The 21,079-nt window shown below is 37.2% G+C and overlaps 1 protein-coding gene across 2 annotated transcripts in view; it reads right to left on the bottom strand.

The window, feature by feature from the left end:
• Positions 1-607: 607 nt before the first annotated feature.
• The window catches only part of KIF5B (kinesin family member 5B), a 64,938-nt gene continuing 44,466 nt past the window's right edge, over positions 608-21,079 (bottom strand). Inside the window, exons 16-26 of one of the 2 annotated variants that reach the window (XM_066233830.1) lie at positions 16,284-16,472; positions 15,535-15,652; positions 14,922-14,987; positions 14,718-14,823; positions 12,816-12,917; positions 11,452-11,512; positions 11,266-11,339; positions 10,947-11,049; positions 8,808-9,024; positions 8,136-8,286; positions 608-3,022 (exon numbers count right to left, since the gene is read on the bottom strand). In XM_066233830.1, coding sequence (XP_066089927.1) covers positions 8,156-8,286; positions 8,808-9,024; positions 10,947-11,049; positions 11,266-11,339; positions 11,452-11,512; positions 12,816-12,917; positions 14,718-14,823; positions 14,922-14,987; positions 15,535-15,652; positions 16,284-16,472 — 1,167 coding nt within the window. In that variant the 3' untranslated portion in view covers positions 608-3,022; positions 8,136-8,155. Of the gene's footprint in view, positions 3,023-8,135; positions 8,287-8,807; positions 9,025-10,946; positions 11,054-11,265; positions 11,340-11,451; positions 11,513-12,815; positions 12,918-14,717; positions 14,824-14,921; positions 14,988-15,534; positions 15,653-16,283; positions 16,473-21,079 lie in introns of those variants that run through there. The other variant, XR_010725711.1, reaches the window with a different exon arrangement.

The raw sequence follows: 21,079 nt of genomic DNA, 5'->3' as shown, positions 1-21,079 counted from the left end.
TTTGGTGATAATGGTATTTTGCTGTGTTTTAAGGAGGTGTGTATTTAAAACTATATACTGAAATATTTATGAAAAAAAGCATATAGCTAGGATTGCTTCAAGATAATATGGGGATGTGTGCACAGAGTGGGGGTTATAGATGAAACAAGATTAGCCATGAGTTGATAACTGTTGAAATTGAGTGATAGGTACCTAGCACTTCATTACTTACTGTCTGCTTTCATATATGATTAAAATTTTCATAATAAATAATTTTTTTTTAAAAACCCAAAAATTCAATTACCACTAGAATCTAGGAAGTCTTTAAGTTTTCTCCATCCAGACCTGAATGACCATTGAGGAATACTGAAGAACAGACTTTAACACTTTCTTAACAAATCAGGTTCAGATGAACAGAATCCCGTATACTCGAGAGAAGAAACATGGTGACACTTTCATTTCTAGCTCTCCATCCTTCCACCTACATATTTCTTACCTGCTTTTCAACGAGTATGCAATTCATTAGGAAACAAAATATACATGAATATGACATATTAGTCACTAGCCACTGAGTTATATAAGAATCAACCTTATACTTCATCAAGTAAGATTTTAAAAAGTCATTACATTTCAAAAAAAATTTTCCTCTTTATTTAAACATAAAACACATTTATAGCATGCAAGTTAAACAAAATTATATGGCATCTTCCCAAACTATTTCTCTTTGAATGCATCTTAAAGCACTGAAAATAAACCAACATATTCCACAGGTAGACTCAGACTCTTCTATCAACTTGCTTGTGTCAAACTGAGTTATGCACAGTAGTTTTCTTAAGTTAGGCAAATAATTTAATGGATCACCATGAATAAATATTACTTTTATTTTACTAAGTTTCCCTTCTGAACCATTAATCAATACCATTCAAAGGAACGTTAATATATTCAGTCAAAAAAAACCCACAAAAAACAAACACCACAAATTGAAATAAGTGTCCATATTCTACATGATCAGAAGTTTTCATCTATAAGAGTACATGCTATGTTATGTGTAAATACCTACAGCAAACGAGTACACTGAAAACAAATTTATGAAATTCCCTGTACACGTTGTGAGCTTAAAATTTTAAATAGAAAAAATCCATTGAGATATTTTTAAAAACCTCACATTGTATATTCTGAACCACACACTAGGTACAACTCGTTGTTACACAGCACCAATGCCCAAGATACAGCTAAAAATGAAACTACCACATTCAGACAAAAGGGAAAAAATTCTGCTTCATTTATGAATATTGACAAAGAAGCAAGTTTTCATTTGCAAACAAAATATAAGTGTCTATGTGAATGCAGCCAAACATTTCTCAATTTAGAAAAGTACCAACATAATAGGCTGTAGCACTTTTATTTCAGTCTTGCTGCACCAAGGTTTCATCTCAATTTTTAGATTGTTTCTTCTGATTACTCCTAAAAGCAACAGAATCATTTTAAAGGTTGCAGACTACAGTAAAGATTTTTGACTGTTAAAAAAATAAATAAATAAATTTATCTTTTAAATCAAAAATTATATAAAAGTGGAAATTACAAGTTAAGGAAATAGAAAAATATGCCAATTATGATCTGAGTCTTCTGACTATGGCTCCAAATTTATTACAAATATGTGTATAAAACTTCTTCAAAAAGTTAATTCTGCCAACTAAATCCTAACACAGAACTTGACAAGTTTCTCTGACGGAATACCCTTATACTCCATTCTCTGCAAATTTCTGCTACTGCAGCTGCAGCCACCCCCCACCCTCATCAATGAAGCAAATATTGACCTCTTTCCCTATTACTTTTACAGCTTTCTAAAAGAAACTGTTGATTTAGTTTAATCATCTGAGGAAGGAGTGGCAAAAACAGGGACACTCAGTATTATAACATTATGGGCTATAACCAACAAAAGAATTTATTTAAGAATTATTAGTGAGTTACGACTTCTAGGCTAAACAAGAAATAAACTAGTATATGATTTAAGTGTAGCAGGTTAAAAATACCTCAAGAATTTGAGACCAAAATTTACCTACACATTTATAAATTCATATTTGTCTGGTTCTTCCACTTTTCTTCTCAATTTCCATAGGCTATAGGTTTATATCAACGAATACAATACTAACAATATAAAATCATGTTTAATCCTATATTATCTTAATTCATTTCACATCAAGTGGATAAATTAATATTCATTCAATTCTTATATTAACTAGCAAGCTCACTCCAGAATAAAGCAAAGTATTTTCATTCCAACAAGCTATGTTGAATATAGAATTGGGGGAAAAAATACAATTCCTTTTGCAAACTCTCTTTCTTAAACTGAGATTTGTTTTCGATTCTGTAAAATATTTCCATTCAAGAAAATCCAGCAACAGGCATTTTATGACATTACAATAAAGTAGGCTTGCTCAGTCTCAAATGTCTTTAGGCAGTTTAAGGTTTCAGTGCTCAAACAGTAGTTTTCAGAAGCAAATATCAGAGAGGATACAAGTTATTTTGACTCTGAAATCATTTTAAGGGAAAATACAGTACTGACAGGATATATTTTGTGGGCATGTAGTGTTGTTAAGTGGTAAAATTTAAGACATTTAATCTAAATGTTTCATTTCCCCTAAAATAAGGAAGATATTTTAATAAGAAAAACAAGAAGCAGTAGCAGCTAGATAATTTGAGGTCAAAACATAAACACACACAAGAAACAAGTACAAAAAGCACAATCCTATATGGTACAGTTAGCTTGGCACGATAAAGACTAAATTTAAGACAAAAAAGACAAACTGTGTAATAAATAGGGCCACAGTTGTAAACTGTCATTTTTCCCTTCTAAGATGCCAAAAATGCACTCTAGTTGTGCTGGGAAGCAGCAGAGTTTACAAGAAAAGTGGGCAGAAAACAGCTGTACAGGTATAATTTATACATTTAAAAAAGTTATAATTCTATTTAATTCTCAAGGGATAAAGGTTATAGTCACTGAACAGTCACTTGATATTATGTCCTCTTCATACTTCAACACCTGTAAATGGGAGAAAGCATATGGAAGATTTTTTATTTGCGTAACACTTGTGTTTGAAATAATCATGAAAGAAATTAATTATTTCAGCCAATAGCTTTGACTACTTTTCCTCCCCAAATTTAAAAAAAGATATTTCTTCTATAATTTACCTCTTAAGTAGAGCTATTTACAAACAGTATAAAAGGGTCAGTTTTTCATTTGTTTTTATTTTTCCCAAGAGAATTAAAAGTAAGCTGGTGTATAAATTATATTTAAAAAAGAAAAAAAACAGATGAAAAGCAGCCAACAGTGTCAGTGACATTTCTTTTGTGTGTGTGACAGAGAGAGGGACAGATACAAAGAGGCAGGAAGGGAGAGAGATGAGAAGCATCAATTCTTTGTTACCGCACCTTAGTTGTTCAGTGATTGCTTTCTCATATGAGCCTTGACCAGGGTATTACAGCAGACCGAGTGACCCCTTGCTCAAGCCAGCAATGTTGGGCTTCAAACCCCTTTGGGCTCAAGCCAGTGACCATGGGATCCCATGTTCAAGCCAGCGACCCCGCGCTCAAACTGGTGAGCCTGCGCTCAAGCCACCAACCTCAGGGTTTTGAACCTGGGTCCTCTGCATCCCAGTCGGATGCTCTGTCCACTGTGCCACCACCTGGCCAGGCGTCAGTGACACTCTTAAGCTAAGGTCTATTAACTAGCAATGTTATATATACTGCTCACAAAAGTTAGGGGATATTTTATAGCTTCATATTCATTTTGAAATATCCCCTAATTTTTGTGAGCAGTACATATGGTAGCTATTAAAAAAAAGGGGAGAGGTGTGAAGGGATGGGGTACATAGAAGGTACATATGGTAGGAGAGTGACAGTAAAATAAACAATTTTAGCAGCTGTTACCTGGAGGCATCCTTGTGTTAAACTACTTACAAATGACTCAACTTTCAAAGTATTATGTAAGCTAGAAGACAAGCCATTTAAAACTCCGTACACTAAAGGTATCAATATTAAAATTACATTGTCTTTGTTCCCAAAAAGAACCCCAGTGTTTTTTCTTGATAATTAAAAGAATAATTTAAAATTTTCTCCAGTTTTTTCCCAGTAATTTACCACTTAAATAGATTATATGCTCCTCAATTGTGGTTTAAGACGGACTAATGTACAAGTTAAAAAAAACAACTACTACAATCTTTGGACCAGCAATAAGATAAATTTGTAGATTTATATTTTTAATTACTTCAGGTCTTGAAAACCTAGGTTAGCAAGGTTAGCAATCTCCCTCATGAGCTGATTACACTGGGATCAGCATTCTATGCAAATGAGGTATGAGTTCAAAGGTTACATATGAATTGTAATCTGAGTACAATATCCAAAAAGGATAAACTTTTATCTGTATCTGTATTTTATGCTTCAAAGAAACCCTTGCTTTATGTCCTACTTCCTGAAAAGGACTTGGTCTGTACTAGGTAATAACATTGTGTTTTAAAAAGATTTATTGATTGATTTTACAGAGAAGAGAAAGGGTGGAGAGTGAGAGGTTATCAACTCATAGCTGCTTCACTTTAGTTCACTAATTGCTTATCACATGTGCCTTGACTGGCAAACCCAGGGTTTTGAACTGATGATCTCAGTGTTCCAAATCAATGCTTTATCTACTGTGCCACCACAGGCCAGGCAGTAATGATATTTTAACTTGTGTAATTATTTTTTTAAAGATTTTATTTATTGATTTTGCGGGGGGGGGGGGGGGGGGTGAGCAGAAAGCATCAACTTATAGTAGTTGCTTCTTTTATATGCCTTGACCCAGCAAGCCCAGAGTTTCAAACCCGTGACCTCAGCATTCCAGATCAACACTGGATCCACTGAGCCACCACCATAGGTCAGGCAACTTGTGTAATTCTTAAGAATGACTTCCATTTTACTAATAAAGAGGTGCATAAATAACATCATTTTGTTCAACACTGTTTATTTCATTATAATGTTGATAAGATGCCATAAGAACTTTAACTTTTGTTTATATCAGGGGTAGTCAACCTTTTTATACCTACTGCCCACTTTTTTATCTGTTAGTACAATTTTCTAACCGTCAACCAGTTCCACAGTAATGGTGATTTATAAAGTAGGGAAGTAACTTTACTTTATAAAATTTATAAAGCAGAGTTACAGCAAGTTAAAGCATATAATAATAATTACTTAACCAAGTACTTTATGTCGGATTTTTGCTAAGTTTGGCAAAATAAGTCTTATAAAACAACTTACATTAGTTAAATCTATCTTTTTATTTATACTTTGGTTGCTCCGCTACAGCCCACCATGAAAGCTGGAACACCCCACTAGTGAGCAGTAGGGACCAGGTTGATTACCACTGGTTTATATCAATCAGCCAGTGTTAAAATGGGTGTCACCGTTTTGCTTAAAGTCAAGGAACCTATACAAATAGTGTTAGTGAGAACTTCCTATTTTCCAAAGAGGGAAAACAGAAGTCATCCCTAACTGGCAGAAAAACTAGCTGACATTGTGTCTACTAATAACATATTAAGCACATATTACCTTTCATGCAGTCTTGTTAAAAAGGTTTGCACTGAGTCTAATAAACGCTTGTAATATAGAGAATAGCAGAACAAGGCAACTACACATAAAATAATGAAACATATCCAGAAGGTGGCATTTGGCCAAAATAACCAGCCAGTCTCTTCAGTAAGTCAATGTCATTAAAAAGGGATGCTTCTAGATTAAAAGAGACTTCAGGGATTTAACCAAATATCAACAGGAGCCCTAATTTAGACCAGTGGTTTAGACCAGTGGTTTCCAAACAGTGTGCTGCCAAGAACTTTTAAAACATGTACTAGCTGACTATTTGGTCAAAGGCACTGATCTCTCTTCCCCTTAGACTGTCAAATAAAATAATGACAACAGCCACACAATAGTCATCTGGTGTAAATGAGTCAAAACTATATTTTTTTGTCAGATCAGCAAAAAGTATATTTTTTGGTGTGCTGCAGAATTTTAGCAATTAGTTTATGTGTGCCGTGAGATGAAAAAGGTTGAAAATCACTGGTTTAGACACATCAGCACTCTAAGGACTTGAGAAAATAGAAGTCTGAATATATGTTGGTATTAATTAGAATGCATTAAAATGTTTTAGTTCTTTAACAATATTTTAATGATAATGTAGCTATTAAGAAAAATGTTTTAGAGATACATTAAACAAATCATGAATACATAATTTATTTTTACATTAAAGAATTTTATAAGGAGTCAAAATGAGAAATCACTAAGAAAAAGTAACTTGCTGAAGTTCATTCATGAAAGTAGAAAAGTTAGGATTCAAACTCAGAACTTTTCAAGTCCTTACTCTTTTCACTTTACTATTACTGCGTGGACAAAAAATTATATTATCCTTCAGAATATTGCTTAATTCTCCACTCAAACCAAGAGCCAATGTTACATAAAATGCCAAAGTAAAACCAAGAAAGATTAAAGTAAAGTGATTTTAGAATGTATCAGGAACAAGTTAAGTACCATAATTACCTAGTATTTTTAGTTTCCAAAATACCTACACACCTAGGTCTTCCTAAATCTAATGATCTAAAGTTCCTAAATCTGAGTTCTTGCCATATGATAATATATTAGGCAGCTATTAACTAATTAGATTGTAGAAAAAATGTTCAGAATATATTACTGAAATAAAGAAGCAGGCTATAAAGTGGTGTAGCACATATAGGAGTAGTATGTTATCAGAACCTTTATCAACAGTTTAAAACGTATGTAAATAAAGCTCTACAAAGATATAAACAATAGGGGAGGGGAGTGAGAGACTGGATGAAAGAAGGTGCAACAATTAGCCAAAACCACATATACATAACACAGAGGGTGGCAATAGCCAGAGGGAGAGGGGGGGAGGTAGAAGTAAGAGGAAAAGGGCAAACTGGAGAAAAATAAGAACCCAAGCAAAGACGCTTTGCTTGGGGTATGAGCTGTGGTGTGTTGTCGGTGTTATAACAAACTATACGCTTGAAATCTGTATGGTTTGGCGAATCATGTTATCCCAATGAATAAAAACAAAAAAATGATACACACAATATATCTAGTGGTATCTTAGATGATATTTATGTCTATTTTGTGATAGTTTTTAATACCCTGCAAGAAATAGATATTATTTATATAGTTAAAAACCAAGCAAATAAATATACGAGAACTCATACATCTGTTTGGAAAGGACCACAAATAACTCATATGTGGGCCAATAATATATGGAAAAAAATTCAACTTCATTAATAAACCAATGAAATCCTTATGTTGGCTTATTATATCAGAAGCTTTAAAACTATCAAAACTCAATGCTGGCAAAAATCCAACAAAATGGACAATGTCTTTGTCTAAAATGCAACTTGGCACAATCTTTTAAGAGCCTGAAAAATGTTCACTTTCTTGCAATTCAACTTTTGGGATTCATCTGAAAAAAACTAAAAGGTGAGAGGGTATAAAAAGATTTTCACATTTCAAATTTCACGTGCAGAAATTTCAAATATGGAAAAAAATTAACATTTAATTACATGTCCCATACAAGGAAATAGTGATAAACCATGGTATATCTATTACACAGAACAGCAGTATCTTTTTAAAATGATCCATTGTTAGGTTAAGAATATAACTTTGAATAAATCTATGTAAATTATGAAAAAAGACTAGAAGAAATTGTGCCGTTACTTTTATAATTATGTACATTAAGAAAATCATGCCTGACCATGGATAGAGCACCGGCCTGGGATGCTGAGGACTCAGGTTCGAAACCCCAAGGTTGCCGGTTTGAGTGCGGACTCATCAGCTTAAGCGTGGGATCATATACATGAATGACTCCATGGTTGCTGGCTTACACAAGGGGTTAGTGGCTTGGCTGGAGCTCCCCAGTCAAGGCACAAATGAGAAAGCAATCAATGAACAACTAAGGTGCTGCAACTATGAGCTGATGCTTCTCATCTCCTTCCCTTCCTGTTTGTCCCTCTCTCTCTCGCTTAAAAAAAAATCATGACACTAACATGAGAATCCAAAAAAGTATATAATGACCAAAGGTTGAACATTTCCATTTACACCTATAATTCAGAAGTCAGACATAAGTGACAAACCTGTGGATAACATGTAATGCCTACACTTGTTTGCCTCCTCCACCTCGTACTGCCACTGGCTGGCTGTTCAGAGTCAATGCTCCCCCTCCACGAACTGCACTTGGATGGGTTGGAGAAGCTGCTGGATGTTGCCCAGGACGAATAGGTTTAGCTAATACAAAAAACAAAAACTGACTTTAGAATAAATCTTAACAAATAACTGTTAAAAGCTTTTTAGGTCTCTTCTCTTTATTTACAACAAATTCTTAAGTGTTTTGTTTTTCTCTGCCTTCTCATTAAATTCCTCTTTTCAGTCACATCCTTTTTTTCCACGACCTCCACAATCATCAGCTTTTTAAAAACACCTTAACCCTTCATCAGTGATTATTCTGAAGCGTGAAATAATGCTGACTTATTTTCTTGCAATTCTTTCTGCTTTCATAACATTACTTAATATAGTTTTTTATCTCCTATCCTTGGCTATTGTCCCATGCTTATCTAGTTCTTAGACTCTTAATGTGGTTATTCCTCAATTTTGTGCTGCTTTCCCAACAATGCCCCTTTTTGGAAAGCTAAAAAATAAAAACAGACAAATACCATCAATACAGCACACAGCTAATCAGATTATATTGTCAAGTAAATGGAAACATTCTAACCAAGTAAGGTTTAAAGGTTTTCATGTGCTCTACTAACCAATCTGTGCAGAGTGTCCTCTCCTGGCCATGTTCTTTGACCTGACAGCCTCCTTTATGCGGTCTACTTCTTGCTGATAGCGTCTGCGGTCACGAGATGCGTTTTCTTTGGCCTCTTTCAGCGCGGACTCCAGAGCTTTCACTCTCTCAGCTGTAGCTCTCAAACGCTTCTCCAACTTAGGAAGTTCACAGCGAAGATCTGCATTATCACGTACCAACTAAAGGTACATAAAGAAAAGCAGGATTCTACCTTTAACAAGATACTTTGAGAAAGTAGGCACAGTTCATAATGTCTCTAGAAAAGGACCACTTTTTTTTTTTTTTTTTAACAGAGACAAAGATAAGTCAGAGAGAGGGATAGACAGGAACGGAGAGATGAGAGGCATCAATCATCAGCCCTTCCTTGTGCATTGTGACACCTTAATTGTTCACTGACTGCTCCCCCATACATGCCTGACCGCGGGCCCTCAGCAGACCGAGTAACCCCTTGCTGGAGCCAGCGACCTTGGGCTCAAGCTGGCGACCTCAGGGTCTCAAACCTGAGTCCTCTGCATCCCAGTCCGACGCTCTAACCACTTCGCCACCACCCGGTCAGGCAGGACTACATTTTATAGTAAGGTTTTCAATTACCTAACTTAATTTAGGCAGCAACAAGCAAGAAATACATATACTCATACATATAATAAACACATATTTCTTATGAAGATAGAATTTCATTTAAATTTTTTGAGGGGGTTCTTTCCCCTACTAATCAATGACAATATAGTGTTAGGTTTCTTCAGGAAGATACTAATCTGGTGGAAATGAACATCCTTTCAGACCCATAAATTTAGCAAGCCCCTTAATAACAGAACTGAAAACAAAAAAGGCCTAACATTTCTTTAACCTTACTCTAGTACAAACACCTAGTGTAAATACCCGGTTAACAATAATGAAGATATACAATTTAGTGTGCTAAAAAATAATTCTTTTAAGTAATTAAATCACTTATGAAGTCATAATTAAAAATAAGACATGGTAAGCATTACTTTTTTTTTTTTTCTGAAGCTGGAAACGGGGAGAGAGTCAGACAGACTCCCGCATGCGCCCGACCGGGATCCACCCGGCACGCCCACCAGGGGGCAATGCTCTGCCCCTGGGGGGGGGGGGGTCGCTCTGTCGTGACCAGAGCCACTCTAGCGCCTGGGGCAGAGGCCAAGGAGCCATCCCCAGCACCCGGGCCATCTTTGCTCCAATGGAGCCTCGGCTGCGGGAGGGGAAGAGAGAGACAGAGAGGAAGGAGAGGGGGAGGGGTGGAGAAGCAGATGGGCGCTTCTCCTGTGTGCCCTGGCCGGGAATCGAACCCGGGACTTCTGCACGCCAGGCTGAGCTCTACTACTGAGCCAACCGGCCAGGGCCAGCATTACTTTTTAAAAATACAAACTGCTTCATATTACTGTATTTCATGCTTGGGCCATTAAATATAAAAGGACAAAGAAAAATTGCATTTCAGCTGCAGAAACTTATTTATCAGAAAATTTTAATTATCATGAATAAATTAAGAAAAGTGACCTAAAATTCCAAAAATATTTTCATTGGCCTCTTTTGATAAAGGGTTGTTAAAAATATTAACTTCCCTAAAAATTGCTAGTTGTTTTTTTACATACATTCCTGACAAAATAAGGGAACGGCTTCATTAAATAAAAAAATTCGTCCTGGCCGGTTGGCTCAGTGGTAGAGCGTCGGCCTGGCATGCAGGAGTCCCAGGTTTGATTCCCGGACAGGGCCCACAGGAGAGACACCCATCTGCTTCTCCATCCCTCCTCATCTCCTTCCTCTTCCCCTCCTGCAGCTGAGGCTCCATTGGAGCAAAGATGGCCCAGGTGCTGAGGATGGCTCCATGGCTTCTGCCTCAGGCGCTAGAATGGCTCTGGATGCAACAGAGCGACGCCCCAAAGGGGCAGAGCATCGCCCCCTGGTGGGCATGCCAGGTTGATCCGGTTGGGTGCATGCAGGAGTCTGTCTGACTGTCTCCCCGTTTCCAGCTTCGGAAAAATGCAAAAAAAAAAAGGAGAAAATAATAAAAATTCAAAATACTGCCGCTCTTCAGTTTTTTCATTCTTACAGTTTTGCAGCTACCACAAAACATAGTCTTTATTACCTGTTTATGCACTTTAGTGAGTTGTTCAAGATTATTTTCAAGAAAGGAGATTTTCTGTTTCTGAGCGGCACTGCCTCCGGTGTCATCAGAATCAATCTCTGCACTTTAAGTAAAGAAGGGTGATAAAAAAAAAAAGGGTGATGGATGCTATGAACAAATTTAAAACTAAACAAAACAAACAAATCCAAAACACTTAATCTTCACTAAACAAAAATTGTTATGACAACATAAAATTATTTCACTTATGCATGCAAAGAATTACTCACCTATGTAGGTACCATTTATATACCAATACCCACACTCAGTAGAATTTAATTACCTTTTTTTTACTCTGGTGGCTAGGTCCTGAACAAAAAGCTTCCGCAGGTTGTGTAGAGTCTGAAGTTCTTTTGCCTTGAAATAAGAACAGCAGGTTTTTTTAGAGTTCAGACTTCATATTTAGTATAACCCAGGGGAAAAACCATTAAACATTCTCCAGTCCTATTTATTTTCAAGTTTTTCTTACCACTGTCTCTTCCAAACCCTTCAAGTCTTGTCTTGCTTGTTCTCGTCTATCTTGCATAACCCTAGACAGGGGAAGAATATGCATGTAAGGTTTTCAACTTAAAAGTCCATAAAATTCTAGTTTTATTTAGTACAAGAATTGAAACAAACACTTATATAAAAGTATTCTTAAATTCAAATAAATGAAAGAAACTTTACTCATGTTGTATCTTACAAAGATATTTTTATAATGCCTACAAGTCCTTCTAAAGTCATTATTAGAAGAAAAATTCCCTATACAGCAATAGAAGAGATAAATTAAAACGTGGCAGGCCTGACTAGGCGGTGGCACAGTGGATAGAGTGTCGGACTGGGATGCGGAGGACCCAGGTTCGAGACCCCGAGGTCGCCAGCTTGAGCGCGGGCTCATCTGGTTTGAGCAAAGATCACCAGCTTTGACTCAAGGTCACTGGCTCAAGCAAGGGGTTACTCGGTCTGCTGTAGCCCCACGGTCAAGGCAGATATGAGAAAGCAATCAATGAACAACTAAAGTGTCGCAACAAAAAACTAATGATTGATGCTTCTCATCTCTCTTTGTTCCTGTCTGTCCCTATCTATCTCTCTCTCTGACTCTGTAAAAAAAAAATAAAATAAAAATAAAAAATTAAAATGTGGCAGAATCAAGAGCAAGAAGTGATTCTTATATTTCTATGTCACACACAGCATACTGCTTTTACCCAAAATAATTCTGATTAATTGGTACAGTTTATGAATTATTGAAATTAAAATATTCTACACACTGTACTTAAAAATTAATATAAATAAATTATGGCTGAGATTCAGCAGACTATTAATAAAATCAATTCTTGAGCAGGTCCTGGTAATGTTACCGTTCTAACAGCAGCTCATTTACAAATTATCTTGTAAATTCCAAGGTATGTGAAAATTATAATTGAGTTTTCTATCTATCTGCTCAGCTTCTAGAAAACTGAGCATTGACTCTTAATAAATTAGAAAAAGTAAACAATGAAAAACCTCTTGTTCAAAAAACAAGGTTAAAACAATATTCTTTTGTGCAAGATCAATTAATTGGGACAAAAATTCAGTTTTTATGACAGATCAATCTTAAAGTAAAATGGTGGCACAGAAATAGCAAGCAGGTCGACAAAACAGAAATCTGAATCTTGACCTCCACTGAAATACAAGACCTTGCTTTCACTAAAGTACAAGAATACATTGTAGGTTTTTAGGTATAAATCAAACACTGAAGACAGTAAGAAAAACACTCTTTGTCCTATGCAAAGTGAAAAATATATCCACTGGATATACCCAATAGTAATGTCTACAACACTCTAATTTTAAACTTGAAATGAAACATTTACTCACGTGAGTTCATGTAGTTTTCTGCTCTTTTCCTGATCTGTAGCTTTTAACTTCTCATGTTCTACTCTCAGACGTTCCTGCTCTAACATCATTTTCTGGTTTTGGCTGAAAAAAGAAAAAAAATCAACACCAGTTTTCTGAATGTTGTCATTAAAACTTTTTATACTCTTATTCTATAATCTCACCATTCAAACAACCAAGGTGCCCTGTGATCTCATCTACCACAGGGGGAGTAAGAGTACCTGGCTACTTTCAGCTATATAATGCTTTTCATATTTTGGTTTAAAACCATGATTTTGTTCTTTTTTTTTAAAATTTATCTGAAGTTGGAAACCGGGAGGCAGTCAGACAGACTCCCGCATGTGCCCGACAGGGATCCACCCGGCACGCCCACCAGGGGGTGATGCTCTGCCCATCCTTGGGCTTCGCTCTGCCGCAATCAGAGCCATTCTAGTGCCTGAGGCAGAGGCCACTGAGCCATCCTCAGTGCCCGGGCAAACCCTGCTCCAATGGAGCCTTGGCTGCGGGAAGGGAAGGGAAGAGAGAGACAGAGAGGAAGGAGAGGGGGAGGGGTGGAGAAGCAGATGGGCACTTCCCCTGTGTGCCCTGGCCAGGAATTGAACCCGGACTCCTGCATGCCAGGCCAACTCTCTACCGCCGAGCCAACTGGCCAGGGCGATTTTATTCTTTTTTATTGTTCATCTCCCCAAATCCTTGTCCCTAAATCCATACATATCAATAACAACATCCACATCCAAGCTTTGTCTTCATTTTTTCTGATGCTTCTCATGATCCTACTCAAATTATGATTTAGATGCAGACCTCCAACTTCCATAAATTATGTGCTATTAAATGCATACATTTATAAAAGTGGGAAAAATATCTTCTTCATAAATGAAGACTTCTATTTAAAAAAAATTTTTTAAGCTCACAGTGTCCAATAAAGTTATTGTCAGTTAAGATTTTTTTAAAAGAAAGGAAATGGTTTGAAGGAAATTGTGATTTCTATTTACACTACTGGCTGAAGTTGGGTTTTCTTTTTTTCACTGAATAGTTACATCAAAAGTTCCCAAAAATATGCATGACTAAGCAGTGGCACAGTGGATAGAGTGTCGGACTGGGATGCGGAGGACCCAGGTTCAAGACCCTGAGGTCGCCAGCTTGAGCGTGGTCTCATCTAGTTTGAGCAAAGCTCACCAGCTTGGACCCAAGGTCCTTGGCTTGAGCAAGGGGTTACTCAGTCTGCTGTAGCCCCATGGTCAAGGCAGATATGAGAAAGCAGTCAATGAACAACTAAGGTGTCGCATTGAAAAACTAATGCTTCTCATCTCTCTCCATTCCTGTCTGTCTGTCCCTCTCTCTCTCTGTGCTAAAAAAAAAAAAAAGTTCCCAGGAACTCAGAAGTTGTACTAACAAATGAAAAAAATTATTTTTCAAGTCAAAAATTATAATTTCCTTGTCTAAATAGTCAATCTTTTTGAGTTAGTGTAGAAATATGCTATGAAAACATGCAGTTGGGGTAAACAATAAGAGCCAGAGAGGCGCCTTAGGGCAAAAGCCCTGAATGGACAAGAGTCCAGGGCCTCTGACCCTGTGCTGGAAATAGCAAAACAGCAGGATAAGATTCAATAACATAAATAGCTAGACTCTCAGAACAGAGATTAGAAGTCAGCATGTTCTTTGTCCTTTACTTCACCCACTGAAAACTTCTTTTGTCTGTTTCCTTGAATTTTTTTTTAACTGGCTAATAAATATCTGAGTAAGGCTGGGGATGGGGATTCAGTGCTTTGGTCTGAGGACCAGGGCTGTTGCTTCCCCTTGGCCACCTGGAGCATCTCATCTCTGGGCAGTTCACTGTCGGTGTGACAAGTTTTCAATATTTAGAGGAAAGAAAAGTATACTTACTCTTGAAGATCAGTAATAAGTTTTTCTTTTGCCTCAACTTCATCTCTCAAACTACTAATTTGTTTTTGATGAGTTTCTCTGTGGCTTTGGATCTGTTGCTCAACAGCTTGCTAAAATTATTGAAGAAAAAGGACATTAATTCAGACTAATAAAAGATTAATAATGATGGATAAAATCAGCCAAAAGAATACAATTACTTCACACTTGCCTTAACTTCATTTGCAGTCTGAACCTTATTTAAGTGCTCCTTTTCCATTTCATGCACTTTCTCTGTTTGGGTAGGGTGAGAAAATGAGAAGAAATAAACCTGAAAGTTCCTTATACACACCAAGGAGAAAATGGGTTTTATGAGGGATATGTGCCTTTCAGTTCCTGATTTAAACTGTCCAAATACCACACAGTAAACTCTTGTGATGTTTAACAACATATTTACTAATAATTTTTTATTTAAATCCCTTATGTTGATGTTATCGTTTCATTTATTGTCTTCACCTAATGCCAAAGCAAATGGATTAAGGCATGGTAAGAAAACGAGAAAATGAGACAGCTTTGTAAGTTCCTATGTCAAGGTTTGTGTGTGTCAAGCTCATATATCTGTATAACTTCATAATTTTATGGGAAATTCCCAGATTGGCTATGTCCACATTCAAACACTACTTCAAAATTGTTTCAGACTATATTAAAACGTATTATTTGTTTACTATTCCAAGTTATCCAGATTCCTACTCTTCTCTATCAGTGCAAATTTACTACAATTATACTACATAGGGGGAAAAATTAATATAGATAGGACTTATTAACAATTACAAGTTAGTACCTTGAGCTCGAAGCTGGACGAGTTCTTCACTGAGGGAATCAACAGACTCCTCAAGCTGTCTTTTCTTCTGCTCCACGTTTTGAAGGTATTCAGTCAATGACTTAATTTTGGCTTCATGCTTTTGGGGAAAATGTACTGATATGAAGTGGCAAAAAAATCTCACGCACATAACTTTCTTATTAAGAATATTTGAAAATAAGTTTTATCAGTGTATATTAACATATAATATACACTTAAGGGTACTTAAACCTAATATGTTCAAGGGCCAAATTTACAATGAAAAACAATTTAAAAATGAAGTGTTCATCTACATAGCTAGTAAAATTTGCAAACAAAGGCAATGAAGGCTGAAAAAATGAGATATTCTTATTGTTTCCTCCATGACATGACCCTCTTCCCTCCATCTACAATTTCTATCTTGGTGAATGGCCTCATCAATTTACTTGGCAAAGCTAGAAAACTGGCCCTGCAGTTCTTTCCACCCTACAATTCCTCAGATTCTTCAAAAGTCACATCAGTACAATCTTCTAGTAAACCTGTATACTTAACATATACATGTTAGCAAACATAACCCAGTTAAATTGTTCATGTTACTATATGCAGCTAGACTAGGAAAAACTGATCAAATTAACTTTTTTATTTGTTACTCAAAAATAATTTACATAAGTTCATTTTACATAAAACTTTTACAATAAGTAAAACTTACATATAGCTGTTCAAAAAAACCACCTTTGTTTGTTAATACATACTTGAGAGATGCGGAGCTGGCATGCTGCTAACTCCTTCTCATTCTCTTCCATTTTCTGGTTGCTCTCCGTCTGTGTGCTTTCTAGTTGTTTGCAGCGTTTGACCATCGTTTTCACTTCTGACTTCATTTTGCTAATGTAGAGCCGTGCAACAGTGAACTCTTCATCTATCATGCCGGTCCCCTCAGGCTGCTGTGAGAGAACAGTGGAGGAAAAAAAAAAAAAGGACACAATGTCCAGTGTGTATTTACTACATTAGACTCAAACCTTAGAACAAAATTAAATGTACTTTAATATTACCCAATATTCATAGGAAGTCTGGAGGTTTATTAAATATTGTTTGTTTGTTGTTGTTTTTTTTGTATTTTTCTGAAGCTGGAATCGGGGAGAGATAGTCAGACAGACTCCCGCATGCGCCCGACAGGGATCCACCCGGCACGCACACCAGGGGTGACGCTCTGCCCACCAGGGGGCGATGCTCTGCCCCGCCAGGGCATCGCTCTGCCGCGACCAGAGCCACACTAGCGCCTGGGGCAGAGGCCAAGGAGCCATCCCCAGCGCCCGGGCCATCTTTGCTCCAATGGAGCCTTGGCTGCGGGAGGGGAAGAGAGAGACAGAGAGGAAGGAGGGGGGGTGGAGAAGCAAATGGGCGCTTCTCCTGTGTGCCCTGGCCGGGAATCAAACCCGGGTCCCCCCACACACCAGGCCGACGCTCCACCGCTGAGCCAACCGGCCAGGGCCTAAATATTGTTTTTAATAAAGGGTAAATAATATAATATAGAGCTTAATTTTTGCCTTCCTCTCTAAACTTCATGCTAATACACGCCTGCAAGGGAAAAAAGAACGCACACCTAAAAACAAACAAAACCCCTGATGAACTCTGCCTCTTTCAGTATCTGGACTTCTCCTTCACAGGTCCTTTTCAGTAACTCTTATTGTCAATCACGTGTGATTCCCAGTTTAAAACTGAACAGACGAGGATGCTCAGGTGACACAGAAAGGGTGACTTTTAAAGCTCACCAAAAAGAAATTGTGGTTACTGTACATTCCATAATTTCACGGGTTTGACTATAAAATTCCAGTATAATATTGACTGCAAAAGTTAAGCGGAGCTTGAGAAGAAAAAAAATAAAACTGTCTTTATTTATAGATGACATATTTATTAAAGAAACTCCAGGAACTAATAAGCCATCATAGTAACGTGGCAGAATATGAGCTTAACATACTAAAGTGAATTACTTTTCTATAGTATACCAGCAATAACAAGTGAAATTTGAAATTAAAAACACAGTACCATTTATATTAGCACCAAAAAGAAAATAGAAACACTTAGGTATAAATTTAACATAATACCTATTAAGATTTGTATGAGGAAACTATAAAATATAAAACACTGACAAAAGAAATCAAAGAACTAAAAAAAGAAAAGAAAAAAAAGAAATCAAAGAACTAAACAGATGGTGATATTCCACATTCATGGGTAGAAATCATGTTAAAATATCACTCCTTTCCAACTTGATCTATGTATTTAATATAATCTCAATCAAAATTCCAGCAAGATATTTTGTGAATATCAACAAATTGATTCTGAAGTTTATAAGAAAGTCAAAAGATCCTGAACAGCCAATACAAAGAACAGCAAAGTTGGAACGCTATCACTACCCAACTACAAGATTTACTATAAAGCTACAGTAATCAAACTGATGTGATAAAGGCAAAAGAATAGACAAACAAGTCACTGAAACAGACTAGAGCCCAGGAATACATGCACACAAATATACTCAATTTCTGAAAAAGGGACAAAGATAATTCAGTGGGAGAAAGAATAGTCTTTTCAACAAATTTACTAGAACAAGTGGCCATCTATGTAAAACAATGAATTCTAACAGACTTTATACCTTTCAGAAAAATTAACTCTGAATAGATCATAGACCTAAATGTAAATATAAAACTAAAAAACTTCTAGAAGAGGATATCTGGGTGACCTTGTTTGGAGAAGAGTTTTTAGACATAACATCAAAAACATAATCCATGAGGCCCTGGCCGGTTGGCTCAGCGGTAGAGCGTCGGCCTGGCGTGCGGGGGGACCCGGGTTCGATTCCCGGCCAGGGCACATAGGAGAAGCGCCCATTTGCTTCTCCACCCCACCCCCTTCCTCTCTGTCTGTCTCTTCCCCTCCCGCAGCCAAGGCTCCATTGGAGCAAAGATGGCCCGGGCGCTGGGGATGGCTCCTTGGCTTCTGCCCCAGGCGCTAGAGTGGCTCTGGTCGCGGCAGAGCATCGCCCCCTGGTGGGCAGAGCGTTGCCCCTGGTGGGCGTGCCGGGTGGATCCTGGTCCGGCGCATGCGGGAGTCTGTCTGACTGTCTCTCCCTGTTTCCAGCTTCAGAAAAACAAAACAAAACAAAACAAAAAACCATAATCCATGAAAGAAAAACTTAGTAAGTTGAACTTTGTTAAAATTTCTGCTTTGCAAATGACACTGTCAAGAGAATGAAAGGACAAACAACAACGAGATAAAACTATGCATCTATTAGAATGAGTTAAAACCAAAAAAAGTAATGATACCAAATACTGGTAAGAATGTGAATTAACAGGAGTCTCACTCAATGATGGTGGCAATGCAAACCGATAGAGTCACTTTGGGAGTTTCTTACACAGCTAATATAGCTTTAACATACAATCATACTTGTAGGTACTTTTACGCAATTGAATTGGAAACCTTTGTTCACAGAAAAAGTTGCACATGAATGTTTATAGAAGATTTATAAATGCCAAAAATTGAAAGTAACCAAGGTGTCCCTCCAATAGGTGAATGTATAAACAAATCGGTACATCCATACCACAGACTTCTTTTCAGTGATTAAAAAATGAGCTATCAAGCCACAAAAAGACCTGAAAGGACCTTAATTGCACATGGCTAAGTGAAAAAAGGCCAGTTTGAAGAGGCTATATAAACCCTGGCCAGTTGGCTCAGCAATAGAGCATCGGCCTGGCATGTGGAAGTCCCACGTTTGATTCCCAGTCAGACCACACAGGAGAAGCGAACCATCTCCTTCTCCTCCTTCCCCGCTTTCTCCTCTCTCTCCTCCTTCCACAGCCATGGCTCTACTGATTCAAGCATGTCAACCCCAGGCGCTGAGGACGACTCCATGGAGCCTCTGCCTCAGGTGCTAAAATACCTCTGTTTCGAGCATGGCCCCAGACAGGGATTGCGAGTGGATCCCAGCTGGGGCACATGAGGGAGTCTGCCTATCTCCCCTCCTCTCACTTAAAAAAAAAATAAAGAAAATAAGAAAGAAAACGCTACATACTGTATGATTCCAACCAAATAAAATTTTAGAAAAGGTAATGTTATTGAAATCTTTTTAGATGAATGTTAGTTAAAGCTTCAGGAAAGAGGGATGACTAGGTAAAGCACAGAAGATGGTAGGGGATGTGAAAATGGTAAAATTATTCTATGACACTATATGTCAAAATCCATAAAACTGTACACATAAAGAGTGAAGCATAATGTAAAAACAAGTTCAGTGGAGCTCAGCAGGGTTTAACTGATAACAGGAAAAAAATTATGTGCAAATGACAAAAAACACTGGGGATTTATAGATTTATTTTTAAAAGAAATCTATCTGCAAGAACCTGCTTTCAAAAGGCTTTAAGACAGGGGTAGTCAACCTTTTTATACCTACTGCCCACTTTTGTATCCCTGTTAGTAGTAACATTTTCTAACCGCCCACTGGTTCCACAGTAATGGTGATTTATAAAGTAGGGAAGTGACTTTACTTTATAAAATTTATAAAGCAGAGTTACAGCAAGTTAAAGCATATAATAATAATTACTTACCAAGTACTTTATGTCATATTTTCACTAAGTTTGGCAGAATAAATCTTTTTTTTTAAGTTTATTTATTTATTTTTAATTTATTTATTCATTTTTAGAGAGGAGAGAGAGAGGGAGAGAGAGACAGAGAGAAAAGGGGGTAGGAGCTGGAAGCATCAACTCCCATATGTGCCTTGACCAGGCGAGCCCAGGGTTTCGAACTGGCGACCTCAGCATTCCCAGGTCGACGCTTTATCCACTGCACCACCACAGGTCAGGCTCTGGCAGAATAAATCTTTATAAAACAACTTACTATAGTTAAATCTATCTTTTTATTTATACTTTGGTTGCTCCGCTACCGCCCACCATGAAAGCTGGAACACCCACTAGTGGGCGTTAGGGACCAGGTTGACTACCACTGCTTTAAGAATATAGTGAAAAAAGCAGTCTGCCTGTACTTGATCACTCTGCCACTAAACATAGGCCATTTCCACTCTTTATTTTCTGTCTTGATCACTTTTTCACCTAGATTAAGATTATTTGAACATGAAATAAAAGATTTTTCTAAAAGGAAGCCGCAAATCTACAAAGCAAGTTTTGAACACCTTTCAAGTGCTCAGTGATATGAAATAATTCTACTTCTCCACCCCCAAAGACTTCCACATAACTGTAACATTTCCCATTATTTTACCATGAAAAGGACAGGACAGTATGTTCAGACTGATGGTGAAGAGAGAGCAAGTGAAGTCAACCAGTATTTTAACAGTAACTTTTCCTTTCTTTCAATGAGGTGAGGGAACATTAAGAGATGGCACACAAGGAAAGAAGTTTCAAGAATCCTTGCCTCCATCAACAGACAGGAGCTATGAATAACAACCAATAGAAGGAACATAAACTCCATACTGAAAACCTTTATTTCATTTTCAATTCTTGTTAAACTTGGCTTCTTAGTGTGCTCTCACATAAACCCAAGTATAAATTTG

The sequence above is a fragment of the Saccopteryx bilineata genome, chromosome 5, assembly GCF_036850765.1.
Source record: "Saccopteryx bilineata isolate mSacBil1 chromosome 5, mSacBil1_pri_phased_curated, whole genome shotgun sequence".
NCBI lineage: Eukaryota > Metazoa > Chordata > Mammalia > Chiroptera > Emballonuridae > Saccopteryx > Saccopteryx bilineata.
The sequence above is the reverse complement of the archived record's forward strand: the minus strand, read 5'-3'. Positions and strand labels throughout refer to the sequence as shown.